Source organism: the organism of the source record quoted next, unplaced genomic scaffold, assembly GCF_019419815.1.
Source record: "Pyrus x bretschneideri cultivar Hongxiangsu unplaced genomic scaffold, Pyrus_bretschneideri_v1 Contig14, whole genome shotgun sequence".
In the NCBI taxonomy this organism is placed as follows: domain Eukaryota; kingdom Viridiplantae; phylum Streptophyta; class Magnoliopsida; order Rosales; family Rosaceae; genus Pyrus; species Pyrus x bretschneideri.
The window spans coordinates 2,557,567-2,575,900 of record NW_025999435.1 but is presented as its reverse complement, the minus strand read 5'-3'; the positions used below and the strand labels follow the sequence as shown (position 1 = coordinate 2,575,900).

The following is an 18,334-nucleotide window of genomic DNA, read 5'->3' as shown; positions in this document are numbered from 1 at the left end:
GTACTGAATGACAATTAAATTTACATCTTGGCTTAGATTTTAGGAAGCAAATTAACCTAGCCTCGGCAGCTTCCTTGTCCTTAATGGAAGACTTGACACAGGTCCTAATAATTTAGTCGTCTCTCATCAATCTTTGATATGCTCGAAATTTATATAATTACATTTGCAATAATGTTTTTGTTAGTCTTCAAACCCCTAGAATGGTGGACTACCATGACAAAACCACTACCTGGTCTCCTTTTTAATTAAAAAAGAAAGGGGGTTTAAAATTGCAATATTTGAGGTAGAACGAATTCTTATTTAACAATACACAGCCGATCATATATATATAAACCATAATTAAAACACAAAGAAACCAAAAGCAATTTTTAAAAAGTTTTAGTTTTTCTATTTTTTATTTCACACGATTTCGTTTCCTCCTCTATCTTCAATATATGTATGCATACATATCCCTTTAACACTACAAGAATATCGAGCAATGTTCACCATTCTTTTCTTAAGTATTAATTAAGGCTATTAATTAATGAGAGAAGGGGGAGGGTTTGAACTCAGGACGTAATAAATTGAAGACGAAGGTTCTAACCACTAAAAAAATCCACAACTTGCAAAGAGAGAGTTTGAACAAAATAAATCGGTGATTCTAGAAAAGAGAAAGGAAATGAAGAATATAAAAAGTGTCGTTTTTTTTTTTTTTTTTCTGTTGTTGGATAAACTCGAGAAGCCACCCGCAATGCCACTTTTAAGTTTGCATCAGTTGCAGACTCAAGAAGCCGTCCCTATAGCCTCCTTTAACGCAATGATGGCAACCTAACAAACAATTGGATAGTGGAAAGAATTGAACTATAAAAGTGAACTTTTCTAAGAAGCAATTGCAACCAAGGTGATAATTGAGACAAGAAATACTGATTGTTGCTTAATACTGTTAGTGTAACAGGATCTCGTTCCACCTTATCATGGAGCAGGATACATGGATAGATAATACTCTCATATTAACTGTTTTGTGATGTATGAACTTTATAACACCCTTCAATTGTGAAGCTAAAAGCAAAACAAAACACTGAACTCTAAACACTCATATCTATATGATCAATGCATCGGTCTATCCAGGTCCATGAACAGTGAAACGGAACCCCTTTTGAAGATCATGTGTGTTTGTATGTGTATATATTTGAAAATCAAAGAGCTTTTTCATTGATCCATCTACTGAATATTAAAGGGTTTAGGTGTTCATTTATTTGTTGATTATATCATTTGATGGTTCTTGTCACGGAAAAATTACAAGTGGTTCCACTTGATAAATTAAATTAGAGTAATTCTTAATTTACTACCTGAAGTATGTGATTTTCGAGGTTTCAAACATTAAGTTTTTTTTGTCGTCCTAGTCACATGGACAATTTCATTTAAGGATAAATATTGGAGACAAGATTTCTAGATTTATTTTTTTGGTAAAATTTCAAAGCTAATAAAAAAACGTCGCATTCGAATGATATGGTTTTTTTCATAAATCAGATTGCATTTGTTGGAAAAAGTCTAATCCGTATTTGAACCCGCAGCTTTCTATCGTGGCCGGAAACTCATCACGAGACAAAGATGAGTAATTAGACGTCTTAATTGATTTAATCATCTAATTTATTTGATTTCTCAATATTTGGTTGACCTAATCATCTAACATTAACTTAATTATATTTGACTTTAAGTATAGCCACCACTTAAACAGTACTAGATTATTTATGGTTAATCGCTTCTCTCTGTCGGGCAAGGATCTTTATCCTTTAAATCTCCTTCCCTTCAGTCACATCCTCTCACGTTTCTCTCTCTCTCTCTCTCTCTCTCTCTCTCTCTCTCCCTCCCTCCCTCCCCCCTAAAAAAGTCAATACAAGATGTTGACATAACTTAATCTTGATTATTCAAATACAATATAATGAAAAAAAAATAAAAATTTAGAGAGAATAGAATCATATTTCCTTTTTTGTCAGTATGAATTCATGAACAAATCTCTACAGTGTCATGAGAAAATTCTCCACCGAGGTCAAGTCAAGCATAAGTGATCACAATTATTGCAGGAAGTATATCAAAATTTGGGGGCTAAATACTATAATCATACTAAAATAAACGTAAACAAATATTAAAATCTTAGCTTAAAACTTTTAATGACCCCTTAGATTGTGAACAATACGTAACTTAGTTATTTATTATTAAAAAGTGTCATGGATGGAAAATGCTGGGCTTTGAGTGGAGACATATATGTCCTACGTTTGTGTAACATTTTTTTTAACTTATACTAAAGATCAAACAAAGAATTTCAGGTTATTTTCACCGGCACTCGTTCTAAGTTTGAACTTATTTTAAACAATAGTTAAGGCTACATTTTGATGCTTTACTTTGTAGTGACGGATTCAAAAATTCATGTTTAAAGAGGCTCTTTCGACTTTGTAAAAGAAATGGACATAATAAAGAAAAGTAACATTATAACATAAAACAAAATGAATGGAATTTCTTTGGATATATAGAGTAGTTTTTTTTTTTTTCTCCTTTTGATTTAATAGGTTTACAAATAAATGGAGGCCAGAAACAGAAGATGAACATGCCCTCGATCGATCTATATTGTAATGATCATAGGTTTTCAATAACTATTTGTAAATGACTAATTCTTAGACCATCTCCAACCCTTGGGCTAAGAGCCAAATTTTTTAGCCCGAAAAATTTAGCTTTTAGCCCAAAAACTGTTTTTCTGCTCCAACCCTTCTAGCCTAAAATTTTAGCCCGAGATTATTGAAAAATGAACTTAGGACTAATTTTTTTTTCTTAAATTAACTTTTTTTAAAAATAATTATGTAGACTATCGTAAATTAATTTTGTGAACATTTTAATCTAAAAATATTTAAATTCCGATAAATATTGAAAAATCACTAAATCTTTCCACAATGCAAGCGTTCAATTTTTTTTAATTATTTTAGTCGTTAGACTTAAATTTGGGCCGTTAGATTTAAATTTAGGCCGTTAGATCTTTTTTTTTTTTTTACCATTAGATTTGATTATATTCAATCTCAGCCGTTGGATTTAATGTATTTTAAAATAACATTTAAAAAAAAATTGAATCTGGACTGTTGGATCAACCAATGGTCCAATAATGCCAACTGTCCGATGAACAAAGAGCTGTTGGGCTCATAATTGCTTTCGACAGTGGCCCTAACAATAGGTCCCACCCTGTAGGGCGCTGAAGGCTAACGCTCGCGTGGGGCGAGTGGCGCGAGTTACCGGGCTGAGAATGGGCTAGGAAAGGGAGAGTCCATGCGTTTCTGGTCTATTTCTTGGGGGGAATTTGGCCCTCATTTGGCATTTGGCTTGAGTTGGGTTGGGTTTTTTGTTGGGGGGGGGGGTGTGGAATAGGGGGGAAATTTGGCATTTAGGACTCAGAAGTAGGCCACCATTGTTCTTTGTTTTATTTTAGTTTTTGTTTTTGTTATAGATAAATGTGACATATATGGGAGAAAGAAGAGATGATGAAGAAGGGAGGAAGGATAACGGGAGGAAACGAAAATGTATATTAAATGATACACAAAATGAAAAGTTAAAAACCATTTTTATTACTTTTCTTTTCAAGTTTTTATATGATAAATAACAACTTGAGATCTCCGTCGCAACGAGGTAACAATAAAAATATTAAGAGCAGATTGAACTTAGAGGGACCAAACTCATTCTGATACCATGTTAACAAATTAAAGAACAAGAAAAAAAAAAACAAAAAACTAATTCCAAACGTTGATTTTATTCCCATGTCTTAATTCATACGGAGTTTCAATTTTATAAAAGATCTAATCCTATAGCAAACAAGAAAACAATCATAATCTTTATTCTACTAGAAAACCCTACATTAATATAAAAGTTAATCAAACTGCTACCTTATTTGCATTGTTCAAACGCTTTCATACTAAGGTTGATGTCGTGCACGCATTGTCACATCCCAGCCTGGGGGGACCACTTCTCGGGCCCGCTTCACCACCGTAGCACGATATTGTCCGCTTTGGGTCCCGACTACGCCCTCACGGTTTTGTTTCTGGAAACTCACACGAGAACTTCTCGATGGGTCACCCATCATGGGAATGCTCTCGCGCGCTACTCACTTACCTTCAGAGTTCCCATGGAACCCGAAGCCAGTGAGCTCCCAAAATGCCTCATGCTAGGTAGGGATGAGAATATACATATAAAGATCACTCCTCTGGACGATGTGGGATGTTACACGCATGTTGGCTTTAGTTATTTTAGCTAAACTCAGGTTTGCGAATGTACTTCTTGTTGAACAAGCATTTAGCGTATAATAATACCTTACGATAATACAATATTATTTAGAGGTAACTAGGTTTTAATCCTTGAATAAGATTGAAATTTATTTAAACCTAGTGCAAAACAGAAAATTGATTCCAGTCCTCTAACTACATATCTACACGTCAGCATAAACAATAATAATATCATATTTTATATTTATTTAACGCTTAAGTATGTTCTTTTCATGCCCTAATTAAATGTCCTCAAATGAGGCCAGAATTGCGAAAAATTCTAAGGTAAGGAGACCGAATAGGTCATTCATACGGTGATAGACACAAAACACCCTCCCTACTCTACCGCCCCTCTGATGTGTCATGCTGATCATGGTCCACTTGTGATCCCACCTCCTCTCAAATTCTCTTGATCCGACTTCTCCAAAATAGCACCAAAGAATATGAGAGCAACAAGTTGCATGTATCTAAAATAATAAGAAGTCCAATTGGTGCAAGACAACATCCCCGTTATATATAAATTAAGCATTTCTAACGGTCAAAGAATAGCATGTGAGGATATGAAAATGAAGGGAGATCATCTAGGGTTGACATTCACGTCACGTGTTTCATTCATGTGGTTTTTGGTCGGTTTGCATATGTTTAGACTTCAATTCAAGAGTCCGCGTATCTGAATCTGCTGTACGTTTTTTTTATCTATTTTCAATTTTGCGACCTAAATTATTGGAGTGCATTTCTTTTCAGATGTCACAATCTTTCACTTTGGTGAACGAGGGACAGAGGAGAATATGGACTGCTACGCTTTCAAAAAATATGTGCTACGTGGATACTTGTAAGTCTCTATCGGTTTCACTAGCTCCCCAGCCCCAGCCCCAGTCCCAGCCCCACCCCACTTTAGTCCATCCATCCAAATGCTTTACTAATAAGAAGATTGAAAGAGTTTAAACTCGAAACGCAGTAGGTTAAAAATGAGAGCTATATTCACTAAGACAATCGAAGATGGAGAAAGTTTAAACTCGAAACATAGGAGGTTGAAAATGAGAGGTATATTCACTAAGACAATCAAAGATGGAGAGAGTTTAAACTCGAAACGCAGTAGGTTGAAAATGAGGGCTATATGCTCTAAGACAATTCATCCCTTAATGATAATTTGTTTCTACTAATATTTACCTTTTGCTTAATTAAAAAGAAGTCACAAATTCAAATCACATATATTAATGTTGTAATTGAAAAAAAAAAAAAATTACTTTTACAGGATGTGGTTATGGATGAAGAGGCCGCATCAAGGGGTTTAAGTCGACTTCAAGTAGCTCAAATCAGCCGATTTATGCTTCAAAAGGTTGTTTCTCCTTCTCAAGTTAAATGCCAGTTTTAATTGTTTGTGCGAATCTTGTCCATTTGAGTTTAGTTTTGCGGAGTTGTTTTACGAGTATATTGGGAGTCGTATCTTATATATGTTTATGATGTACTGTTAAATTTATGTTTAATGTATAAAGTTTTTTAATTGTTTGTGTTTTAGATGGAATTTTTGTTCGTTTTCTAACAAGACAGTTTATACGGATTCAAGTCTAGCTTTCGTGGTATTTAAAGTGGCAAAAACACTTTTGAAAAACGCTCATGTGCACATATACATATGAGGTGGTAAAAGTCGAGAGAGGATCCTTGGTACCTGATTCTCTTTGTGAGGATTTGGAGGATCTTCTAATCACATCAATTCATTGTACATTGTACAACCAGTTTTTATCAGACACTATTTATATTCAAATTTAAATAAAAAAATTTACAATGATTTCTGATCGCACGATATACGATGAATAAATGTGATTAGAGAATCCGGTGAGATCCTCCTTGATAAAAGTCGTACTGAAACATGAGGTTGGATTGTAAGTAAAAAAAAAAAAAATTCTAGTTCAACTTTGTTATAATAACGAGTTCAATATTTAATTATTACTTTCTCATTTTGACTCAGCCTAGTTACCATCCCTCACGTAATAGAATATCATATCCTTATTGAAAAAAAAACACGATATCAAATCTGCTGTATAAAAAGTACACAATAGTTTTCTGTCACACATATCTTCCCCTTAATCATAATTGCTAGGTTTCTAACAATGATTACCTAGTTTTCGTTTTTCTTTCCTTATTTTTAATCCTAAAAAATACAATGTCTGTGAAATCCAGTCCTCGGATTTCACTATTTAAAATTACATATTTCGTATTTTTAGTTTCGACACGTTTATAATTATCGTGTATAAATTTTTTTTTTCCGATAAGTAAAAGGATGAAAACCCCTTTAATGAACTAATTGAACTTTTCGAGGACGTATTTAATTCCTATATGATATGTCATTTTTATTTACATATTTGGATAGAGCTCGACCTCATGAGTGCGTAGACAAAAACCGTTCGTGAAACGGAGTTTTAACGAAGGAGAAATTAACGGTTAAATGCATGGGTAAAATAGTAATTAATCACTAATCTGGAAGGCTCTGGATTTGCTGGGGTAGCAATTTGGGTGCCACGTGTACGACTGAGATGGGAAAAGGAAAAGAGAAAGGAGGGAAATGAGGGGATAAATTGGCCAATCAGAAAGGATAAGGAAAAGCAAGGAGGGGAAAGGAGGGAGGAAAGAATGAGCAAATTGGATCCCTCCCTTAACCCGACCCGGCGGCACCATGTTTTTCGATGGCTTTTCAGGCGGTTTTCCAGCGATTCATAGTCACCCATCACCTGGAAACAACTCAGCATCAACTCCTCTTCTATTACCCAAAACTCGAGTTGATTTAATGTCTTTTCGTGAGAATCAAAGCCGAAGGCTTCGTGGGTGCAGGCGACAAACCGCCATTTCTGAAAGGTTTTCCATCAACCACCACCACCCTCAGGCATCTCTTGAGTCCAAGAACATAACCCAAACAAGTTTCGGGGTGGTGGAGCTGCAAATTTAACGAATCGAGGAACACCCATTTCTAAGGTTCCGACGGATCAAGGGTGTTTTCAGGTGTTTCCTAGTTGAGTTGGACTTCGGCCCAGGTATGAAAGTTGTTCCCCTTGTTGTTCTCTACAATCTTGTAAAATTTGGTAATTTTTGGAGTTAGTCAGAAAATTGGGCTTTTGTTTGCCAGAAACCTCCGCATGCAGGCAGCGCGTGGCCAATAGGCCAACTTTGTCTTTCTAGACTAAATTCAATATTCTAATTTCATATTTGACATCCGATTGATGAAATTCCATCATTTGAACCTAGTTCCATTAAGGTCCGCCACTTGACTAATGTAGCAAATGACGATTTGACTGTTAGATCGTTACCAAACTTTAATATGTTATTATATGTAACATTTGAGGACCTCAGGAGCTTATAGTTTGGGAATCTGACATATGGATATTCCCGAATTGAATTTCTAGGTTTGTAAAACCAACCGTTGACCGCCATTTAATTTTAGCAATTGGCAAAGATTTGCCCGTTAGATCATCCCAAAATTTTAGAATATTGTTCTAGAAGATTAATGAGACTCTTAGAAAGTCACAAATCTAAAATATGTGGGCAGATGATCCAAATTGAATTACAGAGGGTTGTGGACCCCACCGTTGACTGAGAATTGACTTTTGGTCAACATATTTTGAATTGTTCTTAAATACTAAAATTAGTATTACTAGAGACTAGTGGGCTTACATTGGTTAGTAAGTGACTTTAATATATGTGATATGGTTATTACCCTGATTTCTTTTATTAGTATCCTTTGTGGATATGACTTGGTTTTATAAATATGTTTTGTATAAAATTGTTATTTTTATATTTGGTCATTGATCTATTTTAATTAAATATGATTTGACTTGTGCATTGGAAATATTTGTGAAATGTGATTTGAAGTGCTTGTTGAATTGTTTGTGAAATGCGAAGGCTAGTAGTGGACCGTTAACCCATTGTCATGGGGATTCGTTGCTTCGATATCGTTTCATTTCTTGCTTTGTTGATCCATTCTAAATTTAGTACTTATGCTTGTTTCATTTTGTTGAGCCTTCGTGAATTGAGTAACTTGATTCATGTCTTGTTTCTTTGAGTTGTTGTTATATTTCTTGGACTTCAGCTTGGTTTCGTTAAGTGGTCCGGAACTAGGTTCCGCTGGGGTTCCGTTGACTGGTTTGGTTCCCTGCTATGTCTGGATTCCGTTGAGTGGTCCAAACTCATATCTTGCTTGGATTTCATTGAGTGGGTCCGATATCCATTGTACTCTGCGATTCTGTTGAGTAGTTCGAAATCATATCCACTCGGATTCCGTTGAGAGGTCCAGAATCCCTTCTACTCTGCAATTCCGTTGAGTGGTCCAAAATCATATCTTGGTTTGGATTTCGTTGAGTGGTCTGGAATCCCGCTTGGTATTTTGGTTTCGTTGAGTGATCCAAAACCCGATGTTGTTGGATTTCATTGAGTAGTCCGAAATCACATTCTTAACGTCGTTGATTCGTTGGATTCAGTCTAAATTGAGAAAGCTTCAGAGATGTAGGCTTCAGCCGAATTGTGTTGCTCTAGCCCTACATTTTGGTGTATTGTATGATTTATAAATTGATGTGATTGTGGAATGTTGTTGGAAAGCATATGTGTGTGTAAATGGCAAGATGACAACTCTTGTTTGGCTTATGGTTGATGTGTAGTGTGGTACTTTATATTTTCTGCTAGGAAGTGTTTTACGAAAAGTTCAGAGTTTAACAAATGGGGAACTACGAATGGCTTGATCTAACAAATGGTGAACTACGAATGGCTTGATCCCGTCTGAGGGTATGTAGGCAGTCTAACGAGGAGGTTAGATGCAGCCATAAAGTATACCAAAATTACTACGCAATTTGAATCTTGAGTTATGCTTTGTCCGTATCTTGGAGACAGGATATGTTAGATATACAGGTACATGGTGACATCACGTGTTGATCCAGGATGTATGTTGGGATCGGGGCGTGACAGTGTCGGGGGAAGTGGAATTGTTGACATATATGCCACCTGGACTACTCGAATAAAATTAACTATACTACTTGTTAAGAGTATTATTCTCACATTGGAGAAAGAAGAAACAGTGCATGTACTTAAACGTAATCAGACTACTTTCTATATTGCCAATTGGTTTTATGGTGAAATCTCAATTACTTTTCTTCATAATATTACAGCATGTTGTCATGTGTGTGAAGCCTAACGGCCACACATGCTCCATGCCACACGATTTATTTTGTTCACATGCTAGGCTTGAAAATTCTCTACATGTAAATGAACAGTGTTGAAAGTATCTCACCACCCGCATTTTTTCACTACCATCTATTGTAACTTCATAAACGAGCTTCATGTAAAACATGGAGAAATTAACAAGACTTCAGTCAAAACTGTCTTCTGCCAATCCAATTAAAGACATACAAAAGAGCCTTGGATTAATATATGCATGTACTAACACTACTCTTCCCGCGTATATATACTGTTCTACTTTTGGAATTTAAGAAATGAAAAACGTTTAAGGAAGAAAAGTTGGACAATTAAGTAGTAGTATGATGGTGTGATTAAGCCTAATTGCTTTTGGACCAAAGGTTTTCACGACAGTATATGCATGGATTTCAGATTCGCATCCTGTAATCTAATTTCTGCAAACAATTAGTTTAGCAATCATTTCTGCGTGTCTATGTTTATTTGTTGATAATTAATATTAGGGGTTAGAGTTAGGGCAAAGTTATTAATAAATTAGTTATAATTATGTATTGAACTCATTATCTGTTATAATCGAATTTGTGGTGTCACTATTTAAATTCAATGTTTAATCATATATGATAACACTCAGTGAGTCATTATTATGTTCCAAGAGTATGTTCCACACCTTAAGCACTCACCGAGTTATTATTCAAACTATGTTCCAAGAATATGTTCCACACCTTAAACATGTACAACACAGGAACATAAATCATCAGACTATTCTCATAGCTATCGAAGACGTTCACTCAAAACTGTTTCCCTTATACCCAGGACTGTATTTCACAATATACTGACAAGACATTCTTAATCCCTCATGAAAGCAATGTCTTTATCCCACAAGCGTTACTCATGTTAATACTTGACATGACCCTTTTTTTCAGACACACCTCTTGAATGGTAATGATTGATGAGCATTCTCAGATAAGTATCCTAAAATTGCAATCGTCAAGTACCCTTTTTCTGATAGTCTCTTACTCTTAATATGTGTATGTGAAATTCACCAAACTGCTGATTCAATGAACAGCCTACAATTCAAGAGGATATGCGAGTAGAGAGCATTTGGGGAGTTATCATTACTCAGTTGAATTCTTATTAGGCACTTAACGTAATTTATGTGATTTGAATATGAAGTCACTTCACCCGAAAAGTAAATGGGCATTATTCACCTGAAAGTAATGGGGAATTTATTATGATTGATTGATAATAACCGAATACAGTACTTTGTTTACATATAGAACTCTAAAGCATAGCCGAAGGGACAAAAAGTTGAAATTTCCCAATTGAAATAAAATCAAAATTGTTAAATAAAACAAACTAACAAATTTCAACATCTCCATCATACTCATCATGACAAACATGAGTTTACTAACAATAAAATCAACAAGCAGACGCGTGCAAATTCCGTTAAGCGGACATGAAACATCAACAACAACGAAGCAAGCAATCTAAGCGAATGAGCAATTCAAGCTAGCAAACAAGCGAGCTAGTTAATAAACAAGCGAGAAAACGAGCAATCGATCAATCAATCAAATAATCAACCAAGGCCAACAACCAAGAAAGCAATTTCTGAATCAAAATCTCCAGTCATCTATTTAGGATGTCAAACGAGTTGTGGTAGCCGACACAAGTGGATAAAATTCATCAAATGCAGCCTTACGTGATTCATTTAATAGCTATAGTTATCCATGGACACTAGTACTGAATGATTGGGTCTTTGAAAAGATTGGCGTTGGTTCTAGAGAATGAATACTGACTGATCGGGGCTCTAGAAAAAATTGATGTTAGCTCCGATATAATGACTTGACTAGTTCACAAATGTGGGAATTGGTTTCCCTTTTGACCTTGTGTGGGATACTCATGAGGGATCATGTTGGAGAATAAGATCTTATGTTGGTCATATAACAAAATAATATATTTTTAGTGTATGAGAGTTTCCACAGCTAATATCATCGATGTCTTTTGTGATAAAATCCAACAAATAGAAATAAATGATTGAGTTGGGACATATCAATGATATTGGTGGTGGACCTAAGCCTACAAAGTTTATCAAACAATTCATGCAATACTGAAATTAAAACATCAAATATAGGACCCTGCAAATTATTTTTTTCTTACCTCTATGAGGTTTCTTTTTCCCTCATGTTACAAGCATGTTGAGGGTAGAGGTTTCTTTTTCCCCTCTATTTTTACATGATTAATGAGAGAATAAATTAGCTTTGTATTTTTGTAACCCAAGATACCCTTCACCCATGTAATGAATTTAAAAAAAAAATTATTAATCTTTTTTTTTTTGACAGAAAATACTGCATTAAACTATGGGATGTGGATTCGAACACGAAACCTCAAATGCAAAGGTTAATGTTTTTAACTAACTGAGCTATCAACTGAGATACCTATAGTATCACATATAATGACTTGACCATGTGGGAATTGGCTAACATAACTATTAAGCTGACATACCTATAGTATCACATAAATTAAAAAATTCAACCATGATCACCACCTAGTTAAACTGGTGAGCAAATTCATGCTCAAGAATTCTTACAATTTTTTTTTAAGGAAAATTAATAAAATATGCTTGAAATTTTTGAGTTTTAATTAAAAAGACAAAAAATTGTTGTAAGTGAATAGTATTAGAAATGACTTTTTAGAGTAAAATATTATTTTTTGTTAAAATGAACAATACGGAAAGTATTTCATTAAAACTTATTTATTTATTTATTTATTTATTTTTAATGTCACGTTTTAGTGGGGACTAAAATATTTGCTGTACTTTCTTCGTATAATAAACAATCCATTTTTGTGATATATATGCAAAAGGAATATTATTTCACTGTAACTATATTATGGTAAGATAACAGACTTTTCTCGGCTCAAGCTTTAGCACATGAAGTTATAGCGGCCTGTCAATAGCTGTCGCACAAACCAAATCGTACATAGAACGAGGTGAGAAATGACGAAAGTCCGACATCATTTGATCATCAAACAATAACATTAAAAAAAAAAAAAAAAGATGAATAAATATTATTTCTTTTAAAAAGAACCAAATGTTCATTGCGATAATAGAATGATTAAATCTGAAAATCAATGTGACCGCTTTACCTTTTAAAGTCATCATTTTATTTTTTGGAATTCTATTTCGATCTCATTTTATTATCTGAAACTCAAATGTGACATCCCACATCGTCTAGGAGAGTGATCCTTATATGTATATTCCTATCCCTACCTAGCATGAGGCTTTTTGGGAGCTCACTGGCTTTGGGTTCCGTAGGAACTCCGAAGTTAAGCGAGTAGCGCGCGAGAGCAATCTCATGATGGGTGACCCACTGGGAAGTTGCTAGTGAGTTCCCAAAAACAAAACCGTGAGGGAATGGTAAGCCCAAAGCGGACAATATCGTGCTAAAGTGGTGGAGCGGGTCCGGGAAGTGATCCGTCCTGGGCGGGGCCGGGAAGTGGTCCCCCCCGGGCCTGGATGTGACAATTTGGTATCAAACCCTAACCCTAGCCGTGGTATGCTGACGAGGACGTCGGGCCCCTAAGGGGGGTGGATTGTGACATCCCACATCGCTCAGGGGAGTGATCCTTATATGTATATTTCTATCCCTACCTAGCACGAGGCCTTTTAGGAGTTCACTGGCTTTGGGTTTCGTAGGAACTCCAAAGTTAAGCGAGAATGGGGCTAGAGCAATCCCATGATGGGTGATTCACTGGAAAGTTGCTCGTGAGTTCCCAAAAACAAAACCATGAGGGAATGGTAAGCTCAAAGCGAACAATATCGTGCTACAGTGGTGGAGCAGGCCTAGGAAATGATCCGCCCCGGGCCGGGATGTGACAATTTGGTATCAGAGCCTAACCCTGGCCGTGGTGTGCCGACGAGGATGTCGGGCCCCTAAGGGGGATGGATTGTGACATCCCACATTGCCCAGGAGAGTGATCCTTATATGTATATTCCTATCCCTACCTAGCACGAGGCCTTTTGGGAGCTCACTGGCTTCGGGTTCCGTAGGAACTCCGAAGTTAAGCGAGTAGCGCGCGAGAGCAATCCCATGATGGGTGACCCACTGGGAAGTTGCTCGTGAGTTCCCAAAAACAAAACCGTGAGGGAATGGTAAGCCCAAAGAAGACAATATCGTGCTACGGTGGTGGAGCGGGTCCGGGAAGTGATTCGTCCCGAGCTGGCCCGAGAAATGGTCCCCCCCGTGCCATGATGTGACATCAAAAGTCACTACTTCACTCCTTGAAATTCTATTTACTCAACTTTGGCTTGTTTCTATGTATTCTATTAAATAACCACTAGCATTTGCCTACACACTTTGTGTGTATGAACACATTTTTTTAGAAAAAGAGACGGAAAGAAAGAGAGAGACAGAGAGAGAGAGAGAAAATGTGGGGGGAGTGGAAGGTTTCTGTTTATGGCTTTTTTTTTATTTTTTTATTTTATAATATTGAAGGTATTTTAATATCACTTGTAGGTGAAGCTTCAATAAAAAAAAGTAAAATTTGGACCTATGAAATTACATTATTGCCCAACAGTTTTTTTGTGTGATAAAAGACTAATTGTCTTTTCACCCTCTTTTTAGTAGAGATTAAGTTTACTTATGTGGCATAATTAGGGCCCATTTATAGCTGACATGGCACAAACAAGTATAAAAGATCCAACAAGATCCTCTCCAGATCCTTTTGGTGAGGATCCTGGGAATTCGTGAATTGTGTATGTTCATCGTACATTGTACCATTAATTTTTTACAGGTACTGTTTGTATTTAATTTTAAATAAAAATATTTAAAATGATTTATGACGGCACGATGTACAGTGAATGAACACGATTCACGGATCTCTGGGATTCTCATAAAGAGGATCCGAATTCTAAAAAGATCAAATATCCAATCAAATGGTGTCATATAGATTGAAACGAAAAAAAATTTAAGAAAATTTAATTTTCAAACATTGTATAACGTATTAAAAAAAAATTAATAAAAATGGTTTGAAAACTTTGAGTTTTAACGATAAGAACAAAATAAATGGTAAAGCGAATAGTACCAGGATTAACTTTTAGGTGTAAAAATGTGATTTTTCGTTAAAGTGAATAGTAATGTGAGCTTTTAGTTAAAGTTACTTAAAAAAATAAAAAAGTAAGAAAATAGCAAAAACAATTCCTCAGGTTCATCTCTTTGACCGTTCTCTCTTTAATTGTTATCTACATTTATCCATTCTCCCTCCATCTCCAGCCATTTTATCATTGGCTCCTTTGATTTCTTATATTCTTAATGCGTGATATTATTCATATCATGTTTTAATATTCATATCATCTTCGGTGATATTTGATGTGGACAATCACATCATTTGAATTAATCAAAATTTTAAATTTAGTTCATTATTTAATAAACTAATAATTAAGAAAAACTAGTTAACTAAATGATGATTGTAGTATACGAGGAGTCTTTCTCCTTCCTTTCCTTGGGTTTTGCAAATTTTTCAAGTGATGTGGCTGTTCACATCAAATACCATCTAAGGTGGTATAAAAATGTGGTATAAAAACATGGTATGAATAACATTACTCATTCTTAATTGAGGTGGCTGGTGAAAAGAGAAGAAGATGGTTCTTTTTGTTTTTTTACTATTCATTTATTTCAAGAGGATATTTAGCATATTACCATATAACTATGAACTTGTTCTAAAAAGTGGAAATAAGGCAATGTCAAACAAATTATGAGTTTCAGGAAGTAAAGTGGCGAGTTTTGAGTTTAGGGAGTAAAATGGAATCAAAATTGAGTTTCAAAAATAAAGTGATGACTTTTGAATTTCAAGAAATAAAGTGGAATCGAAAGCGAGTTTTAGGGGAGCGTAGCAAAATGCAAGTTTTTTTTTTTTTTTTTTTTTTTTGGTGCTGACGAACTAAAATGGTTTGGATTATTGAATCTTATTCTAGGGAGTACCCCGAACAATAGAACCTTTTCAACCATTCTTCCAAAAAGTTCTTCTTAAGAAGGGATCGTACATAACGCATTTTGACATAAGTTTTTGTCGGCCAATTTCATAATGTTTTTAAAGATCCAATGGGTTAACTTTTATGTTTTATTTCAAAGATCATGTCTACAAAAAATATCCAAATCCAAAACCATATGATTGTTGGATTAGTTTAGTGTTTCTTTGTAAAACTATATTCCTCCATTTTCTTTACTCCAAATGAATGTCTTAATGGTTTTGGATTTGTCTAATTTTTTGCAAGGATGTTCTAAGAATAATGTACTATAATATAGATAGTTCAAATCGTTGAAATACATTTTGAAGTGGATTGTACAAAATGAGTGTCAAAAAGCGTATGTTCATGGATGCTAACCCTATATATATTCATATGGTAGTTTCATTTGATAGCAAAACTTTTAACCTCTTGATCGATTTCTTTCCAGAGGTTATCAACTATTTCCTAATGTACAAGCTTATGCATTAGATCATGACTATTCTAATCACAAACCCCTTCCTAAACAAAAATTACAAGGGTGGGGATGAAGTTGGTATACATATAAATACCCTAAACTTTATGAACAATCATGTTCTTTGCGATTGAACCTGAAGGTTCACCATATTGCTGGTGGGGCTGCTAGCAGAAGCACTTCTCCATGGGATCGGCAGCTGCATGTTGAGATTTCGAGCACTCATATTCATTTTCAAGAGCAGTTCTCTAGCTCTGTTCATCAAATCCGCTCCCTCCTTTTGAATCTGGACTCTCTTTGGACATTTGAGCAAGCTAATATAAGTCCCCAAGTCATGAACACATGAAGGGTTCTGCATGTTGAAGAAATCAAGTACTAGTTCAACTCCCACATGTGCATAACACGAGCAACTCCATGGGAACTCAAATGACCCCTCACCTGCCAAAACCCTAAAATTTTCATGATTGAAAACAACCCCAGGCATCTTGGTAATGGGGTCATTCACGTTAACTATTCTCAACACCTTCACACCCAATTCCTCACACCTTTGCTTGAACCCCGAGTTTCCAACCCTTGGGCCTCCGAACGAGAACACTGTAATCGGTGTTTTCGTTCCAGAATTATCTCGGTTTAACCCGAGCTCTGCGATGTCATAACCAAGAAGAAGAGCCAATGAACTCCCCATACTATGTCCTGCCATAGTTATGCTTAACTTCTCACCTTTGTACTTGTTTAGCAACCTCGACACCTCCGAAAGAAGCTGTTCCCGGCAACTTCCTAGTCCAAACTTGCTTTGGCTTTCATCTGACGTGTACAAGCTCAAAAACCCAGATTCCACTTTTACATCATTTCTTGGATTATGAGGATCGAGCCTTGCGGGAGTGAGTGAGCTCATTAGGTTTGCAACCCACTCAGGGTTTGTAACAGTGCCTCTGAAGGTAACAATAATATCTCTTCTTCCAAGCCTCTTAACCGCATCATCTGACGAGACGGCGACATATCCAATCCAACGGCCGCACGACTCTCCATTTTGGATTGGGATGTTGATGTCTGGAGTGGCGTAGATGTACTTGGTGACTTCATAACCGCAATTCTCCATTCCAACCTCTCTGAACATGTTTTTCTTTCCGTATTTGCAATTGAGGTAGCGTTTGGAGTTGGGGTCGAGATCAAAGCCCTTGTAACAGGCGGTGACAAAGTCTCCGTATCTAATGATCTCTTGCCGGAGAAGTGGGTGCAATGGTTCCACCAGGTTTTCCCAGTTGTTTGATCCTTGTATTTCTCTCCATTGATCAGCCAAACTAGTGCTAGAGCTGGGATTGTTAATATTGGCTCCAGTAGTATTTCTTGTTACCACTTCAGCGGCTGCTGCTGCGGACATAGCAACTGCGTGTCTCGTGGCAGCTGCCACTTCAGTTTTTTTTGCCAGACAAATTTGCCCAAAAGTAACCGAGCGTATCCCAATGTTTTGGGAAACGTCACATGTTGGTTCATGTTTGTGGTAGGCATTTGAATCATGGAAGCCATTTCTATAGCTCTACTTCAAAGAATTAGAGAGCTATAGAGAGAGAGAGAGAGAGAGAGAGAGAGAGAGAGAGAGAGAGCGAGAGAGAGTGGCTGGCTGAATTATGTTGTGAGATGAGAGGCAGATGTATATATACAAATGGAGAGATAGAGAGAGAGGTTATGGAGGAGGAGCTGAGAGGGGATGTGTGATAAACTTGTGTCATGTGGGTCATAAGAAATTAATAGTGAAAGAAAAGTAAAAGCATGTTTGGCGAGTATTTGACTGGGAACATCAAAATTCCCAAGGGCTTAATTTAAGTGGTCGGTTGGGTTTTAAGGCCACGTACACTCTGTTTCTCTGTTGCGGCTATGTTAGAAAAAGAGCCCTTTCTTTTATTTTTGGCTGGTTCCCTTGATGTTGACTTCAAAGTTTCATATATATGGAGTTTTTTTTTTTTTTTTTTTTCTATTTCTTTTCATTTTTTGGCCGGAAAAAGCCATGTACATATAAAGTGACACTAAGGTCAAATCGTGTCATATCGTGTTTAGGTTATGTCTCTAAATTCTAAGCCAGTTAACAATTAAACTTCGACAGTTATAATTAATTAAGTTATTATATATCGAAAATATAATCTCGTATTTATAATATCATTTTAATTTGAAGAAAAGATAGTTAATAATCATATTTTACAAATTGTCAACGTTCACTCTGAGACACAAACAATAGTTTCAAATTAGAAGTTGACAATTGTCTTGTGGAACTAGAGATTACATGGATATAAATGGCTAAATTAATCCATTTATTAATTATTTCCTAGTAATTATGGACGTCGTTTGAAGGAATGATATTTTCATTGCATAATGGATGTATGGATTATCAAGGAACATGCATGCTCTTGA

The 18,334-nt window shown here is 35.8% G+C and overlaps 1 protein-coding gene across 1 annotated transcript; it reads right to left on the bottom strand.

The window, feature by feature from the left end:
• Positions 1-15,823: 15,823 nt before the first annotated feature.
• On the bottom strand, positions 15,824-18,334 carry LOC103932083 (galactolipase DONGLE, chloroplastic). Its single transcript, XM_048580047.1, has one exon. It carries the CDS (start codon positions 17,307-17,309, stop codon positions 16,044-16,046), a length of 1,266 nt encoding a protein of 421 aa, XP_048436004.1. The 5' UTR covers positions 17,310-18,334; the 3' UTR covers positions 15,824-16,043.